The 6,000-nt window shown below is 54.6% G+C and overlaps 1 protein-coding gene across 3 annotated transcripts in view; it reads left to right on the top strand.

Moving 5' to 3' along the window:
• The window catches only part of UTP14A (UTP14A small subunit processome component), a 32,382-nt gene extending 28,304 nt beyond the window's left edge, over positions 1–4,078 (top strand). For 2 of the 3 annotated variants that reach the window (XM_007661715.3, XM_007661716.4), the window contains exon 15: positions 2,775–4,074. In XM_007661715.3, the coding sequence (XP_007659905.2) occupies positions 2,775–3,041 (267 nt within the window). In that variant the 3' untranslated portion in view covers positions 3,042–4,074. Of the gene's footprint in view, positions 1–2,774 lie in introns of all 3 variants that reach the window. The other variant, XR_485249.3, reaches the window with a different exon arrangement.
• The last annotated feature ends 1,922 nt before the right edge of the window (positions 4,079–6,000 follow it).

Raw genomic sequence — 6,000 nt, forward strand, 5'->3', positions numbered from 1 at the left:
GAGCACTGTACTCAGCACTTGGGGAGACTACGGAGTTGGTAGACACCTTCCCTGCTTACAATGAGCTCACAGCGCTCAGTACGGTGTCCCACACTCAGTAAGTACCCTTGATTGATTTTGGAGTGAACCCGCATTGAGGTGTTGGCACCATATATTTTCTTTTCTCCAGACCTGTTGAAAACTCTACGGAGTTATATCCAAACGTGATGCGCCGTGATACCAACCCTTTTCTGTGGAGTAGACAGGCGCCCCGCACAAAAATATTGCCCTCGGATTTGCTCCCGTCGGGCTGGTCGATCCCCAAAGGGGTGTGATCACACTGGGTCACGTGGGTGCGTGGGTATCAACGAAACCGGGTTCATCCCTGCTATGTATTTCTCTCCGCTCTTCTTCGCGGGAACGTGGAGTGGGCCCAGAATCCACAGCTTCCGTCTGTGAAGAGTAGCCCTGGTCTTCCCAGGATCGGGAGGACTGAAATTTACGGGGCCTCCTCCCCGTAGCCCTATGCTATGGCCTTAGCAAGAAATTCTGTTCCCTTCCTTCCTGCCGCTTCCATCCAGATGGAGTGGGAAAGTGGCCCTCCATCAGCAAGACCAGCCAAGGCTTCTTCCCCTACACCTGGCCTCTGTGGGAATGGAGTCATGGGGCCTTACCCACCCCAGGGGTCTCATGTGACCTGAGAGCTGCCAGTCAGGGCTGGAAAGTCCCAAAATGGCAACTTTCTGGCCAGTTGACTCCTTGAAAGTGAGTTTGTCCAGTGTTCCTCTCCCTCCCCCACAAAAAATAAATCCGTGCCCCTTTTCTGTCCCTGTGCGTGGAAAGAAAAGTGGCTACCTGCGTTCGGCGACGCGGATTACGGGTTCAGGAAGAAAGGTTGGATTCCGTTAACGACGTTAATTGGAATGCGCTGCACAGATGGTAAAGTCTGTGCGCCGAGCACTCTGTCGGGGCCCTCCTCCCGGCTCGGCTACTCTGGAGCGCTACCGTCCGTTGCGTAGTGCTGTGGGCAGGGATGGATTCCCGGTAATAGGGAGGGGCACGTAGCACTTGCTACAGAATCGTCAGCCAAAGACTCCCCTGTTTACCGAACGTGTCCACTTCAACTGCTAGGTAGAGCAGGCGTCCGCGTCGTGTGCCCAGCCACGGGGAGGAGGCTGGATCCAGGCCGGAACCCGGCCAGTGGCAGGAAGGAGCCGGGGGCCCCCAGTTGGCAGCAACGGGAACCCTGAGTGGGGTGGAGGCGGCCGAGGACACGGACAGAGAGTCTGGAAGGTCGCTCCTGGCGCGTGTCCTGGGAGGGCCGGGGGTTGCCGATTCCTGGACCAGCATCGCCGTGAGGCTCGCGGGTTCGGCTTCTGGACTTTGAACCAATAACGTGGGAGGAAGTGGAATAGAGCAACAGGTTCCGTAGGTTCAGCTCTGGACCTCCTGGGATTCCCAACCTCAAGAAAGAAGGAAAATGGCAGGGGTGGGTAGGAGAAATGACAGGGGAATGAGAAACCACATTAATAATGTTAATAATAGTTGCCGTACGTGTTGAGCCCGTACAGTGGACCGGGCGCTCTACCAAGTGCTGGGGTGGTTATAAGCAAATCAAGTTGGACACAGTCCCTGTCCCATATGAGATTCCCAGTCTTAATCCCCATTTTACGGATGAGGTGACTTAGGCCCAGGTAAGTGACTTGTCCAAGGTCACGCGGCAGACAAGTGGCAGAGCAGGGATTAGAACCCAGATCCCCTCTGACTCCCGGGGTCTATCCATTGGACCACACTCCCTTCCAGGTCCCAGCAGCCAGCCAGCTCCCTTCTTTTCTGTGTTGTGTGGGGGTCACCGGGCAATGGGTCATCTCATTGTCAGGGAGAATTTTAACATAGCTGAAGACTTCCGTGTAACTTTCAGGTGAACAGCCCGTGCCGCCCCTCTCCTCAGAGGCCGCTCTCAGTGACTGCTTAGAGTTAGCAGTGGTCCAGGTCCTCGCTCACCTTGTCTCCTTGTCACCTTGTCTCCTAACAAGAGACAAGACACGTCCCCGCTTTTCTGCCGACTACAGGGTGCTCTCTGCCTACGTCCCCGGCACTCTGCTGTTGCGCTTGTGAAGCAGCGTGGCCTAGTGGGAAGAGCACGAGCCTGGGAGTCAGGTGACCTGGGTTTCTTATCCCGGCTCTGCCGTTTGACTACTGTGTGTCCCTGGACAAGTTACCTAACTTGTCCGGACCTCAGTTCCCTCATTTGTAGAAATGGAGATTAAGATTGTGAGCCCCACATGGAACAGAAACTGTGTCCAGACCGATTAGCTTGTATCTGTCCCGGCGCTTAGTATAGTCCTGGCACGTAGTAAGCACTTAACAATACCATGAAGAACAGAGAGACGGAGACCTGCATTTTCACTTATCAGTCCGTCCACGGGGCCCATTTTCTTCTCTTTTCCAGCTTAAATGGTGCTTGGGAGAGTACGATAGAACAGAAGGCGTGTTCCCGGTTCACAAGAAATTTATAGTCTGGAGGGCCTCGGATCACAATACCACAGAATTAGCGGTCACGTTCCCCGCCCATAACGAGCTTACAGCCTAGAGGGATAGACTGTCGGTCAATCGGTGATACCTATTGAGCGCTCACTGTACGCACAGCATCGTACTGAGCACCAGGGAGCATACGGTACCCCGGAAATAGCAGTCGCATTCCCTCCCCTCGATGGGCATCCAGTCTAGAGGGGGAGCAGAATGCCCGGTTCCTATCGGTGGCTCACGCCGAACTCTTTCCCTCTCCTTTGCAGGTAAATCAGCTCCCCTTCCCGTTCAGTCACCACCAGCAGTTCGAGAAGACCATCCAGACGCCCGTTGGCACCACCTGGAACACCCAGCGGGCCTTCCAGAAGCTGACCGCTCCCCGGGTCGTCACCAAGCAGGGCCACATCATCGAGCCCATAAGTGCGGAAGATGCCGGCCCCAAAGCCTCCTCACAGAAAGGCCGCTCCGACATGAACCTGCGGCGGCGGGAGCCACGGAAGCAACACAGACGGTCGAAGAAAAAAAAGCCGTAGATTGTACTGTCCAGGGGCGGCGTCCGGGTGCGCGGGGGCACAGAGAACTTCCTACTTTGCGCGAAGAGTAAAACGGTAGGACATCAAAAGCCTAGAGGTCCTCCTTCCCTCTCTCCCGTCCCCGTCTATATATTTCCATTGGATTGGCAGCACGGTGACCTGGGTCTGGGGATTAGGTGTGCGTGCCTCTCCTCCTACACCCCCCCCCCACCCCCCCCCAGTTTCTCCTCTGGTCATCTTCTGGGGTTCCAAGACCCACTCGGGGAGGCTTGGGGCAGCTCCAAAGCAGTGTCGAGTCTCTTTCGCCACTGCGTCGCGGGTTTCCGAAGGGTGGGCTTCTGTGAGCCTGATGGAACCATTCGCGGACTGAGGCCGTATCAGAGGATTCACTTCTAACTAGACTCCCCAGGCTCTACTCTCCGGTCCGCCCCGGAGATCTCCGCACTCTCGAAGGCGGGGGAGAGCTCTCCCGGAGTCCGGGGGTTTGGCCGGCCGCGTCGGCAGACCCAGCACAGCTGCTGAGCAGACCGCGGCTCCGGAACGTGGCAGACGGTCTCGTGCCCGAATTTTCCAGGAAAGGCCCGAGTGTGATCCACGGGCTGCTTCTGTTTCGGCGGCCCTGGCCCGCTGGTCAAGTTGGCTGGGCGGCCGTAGCGTGTGCGGTGATGCCACCTTCTGGAAGTGAAAGAAATCTGCACAAATAATGACCGTGTGTGTCGGTTGCCGCTTGGCTTATTTTTCAGCATCCAAAATGGCCTGTCCGTCACCCTCCCCCCGGCCCCCCCCCCGCGCACTTCGGAAAAACAGCCTTGTTCTCCGACGTCTGCCTGGCATTTCGTTAATCTGAACAGAGCGGAAAGCGAAAACTCCACTTCCGAAGTCTCAAAGTGACCTATTTTAAGCTGAGACCCGACGCCTTTGACGGTCTGAAGGATCGGGAACAATGACAGAGGCGCGTTGCATTTTCAGCTGGGAGATCTAAAGCGAGGAATATAACTGGCAGAGAATTCCGCACAACCGTTTCGGAGCTTCACAGATTTTGAGCCGTGTCTTTTGTCTTCTGCACTTGGCCGCCTCTGTGTCTGTTGCCCCCCGCCCCCCCTCCCGGGGCAAATGGCAGATCCTAAAAGCATTACCTCCCATCGCCCGGAGGCTGACGCCTCGCCTCACGTAACGCTTCGCTCATCTAGATGGTCCCTTCTCCCCATGTCGGGCCCCCTACCCGTCCCCAGCCGATGACTTCCTCAGTGGGCGGCTGACTCACCTTCCTGAGTTTTTTTTTCAAAGGGGGCAGAAACCTCTCCCCTATCATGCTACCGCTACCGGAGTTCCGAGGCTTCTTTTCTTTATGGCTGTCACTCCACCTTAAGAGTTTTTACAGTGATGGAGTTGAAGTGGAGTGAGATTCAGATTAGGGGGAATGGATCGAGCTAGCTCAGTGGGGGCTGCTTGTGGATCGATCGATCGATCTGATATTTGAGTGCTTACGATACGCAGAGCACCATACTAAGCTCTTGGTAGGGTACGACCAGTTCCCTGCCCATAACGAGTTTACAGTCCAGTGGGGGAAACGTTAACGTTATGCTATATAAAGATATGTGCATAAGTGCTGTGGGGTTAGGGGTGGGGCAAATATGAAAATACCCAAAGGTCACAGATCCAAGTGCAGAGATGATACAGAAGGGAGAGCGAGCGGAGGAAAACTCGGCTTGATTGGGCACGGCCTCTCGGAGGAGATGTGACCTTAATGTATTAAAGGTGAGGGGAGTGGTGGCCTGACAAATATGGAGCGGGGAGGGGGATTTGGGAAAGGAATCCGCGATGAGATAGATGAGTTTTGGCAGTGAGTAAGCTGATGCTAGAGGAGCGGAGCGTGTGGTCTGGGTGAAGTAGGAGATCAGAGAGGTGAAGTAGGATGAGGTGAGCTGATGGAGTGCTTTAAAGCCAACGGTAAGGAGTTTGTTTGATGCAGAGGATGGGGGTGAACTTGGAGTCATCGACTGGAAGTAGTAATAGTATTTATTAAGCTCCCGCTGTATGCAGAGTACTGGGAAAGAATACGCAGATGAAAATAAGGCCTGCCCTTGGCCCCTAAGGGTCTCATAAGTTTAAAAACAAAGTTGGGAGAGGGGCTTGGCAAGGACATGCAAAAGATGTGTGCGCAGTAATAATTCTTATCTGCGAGTACCATTGTAGGTTCCCCCCCCAAACCATTTTTGAGTACTCTGATGGGCTCAGACATGGTTGCAGGGGACAGTTTGCCATCTTCAGAACTGTGTATGGAATCCCATCTCACCTGTCACAGGCCTGACTTGTGGAGGAGCCGAAGGGTAAGGAAAATGATCCCGGTCACTCGTCTCCTCTTTGGCCACCTGCGGCCAGAGTTCTGCCCCACCTGCAGGTGAAATGCAGCGGGCTTCAGCCCTTCCATCTGCATTTCACCCCGCTAACGCCCTCCCCCCCCCAAACTTCCCACTGGGTCAGGCATTCACCCGTATTTATTGAGCATCTACTGTGGGCTGAGCACTCCCGAGAGTACACTACAAAAACAGACACATTCCCCGCCCACAATGAGCTCGCATAGAGTGTCCGAGGCCGGTAGGACTCACAAAAGTCCTAATTTCGGCCACCTTCGCGTTAGTGGGGGCAGTCCCGGGAGCCCGGTAACGATAAGTGATATTTATTGAGTGCCTGCGGGGTGCATAGGCACCGTTCTCAGTGTTTGGGAAACCGGCAGAAGCGAAGAACACATTCTGGACCCTCGGGGATCTTACGGCCTAGCGGAGGAGATGGATGAAAATTATTTACAAGCAGTGGGAGCCGGAGGAGAAACGAGGATGTAACAGTAGCACGGATATGGCAGGATGGAATAGTTGAAAAATAATTGAATATACAGTAGGGCTGAAGATGGGTACAAATAATATGAACAGGGAACGTTCTTGTTAATTCTGTCATATTG

The sequence above is a fragment of the Ornithorhynchus anatinus genome, chromosome 6, assembly GCF_004115215.2.
Source record: "Ornithorhynchus anatinus isolate Pmale09 chromosome 6, mOrnAna1.pri.v4, whole genome shotgun sequence".
NCBI classification, from domain to species: domain Eukaryota; kingdom Metazoa; phylum Chordata; class Mammalia; order Monotremata; family Ornithorhynchidae; genus Ornithorhynchus; species Ornithorhynchus anatinus.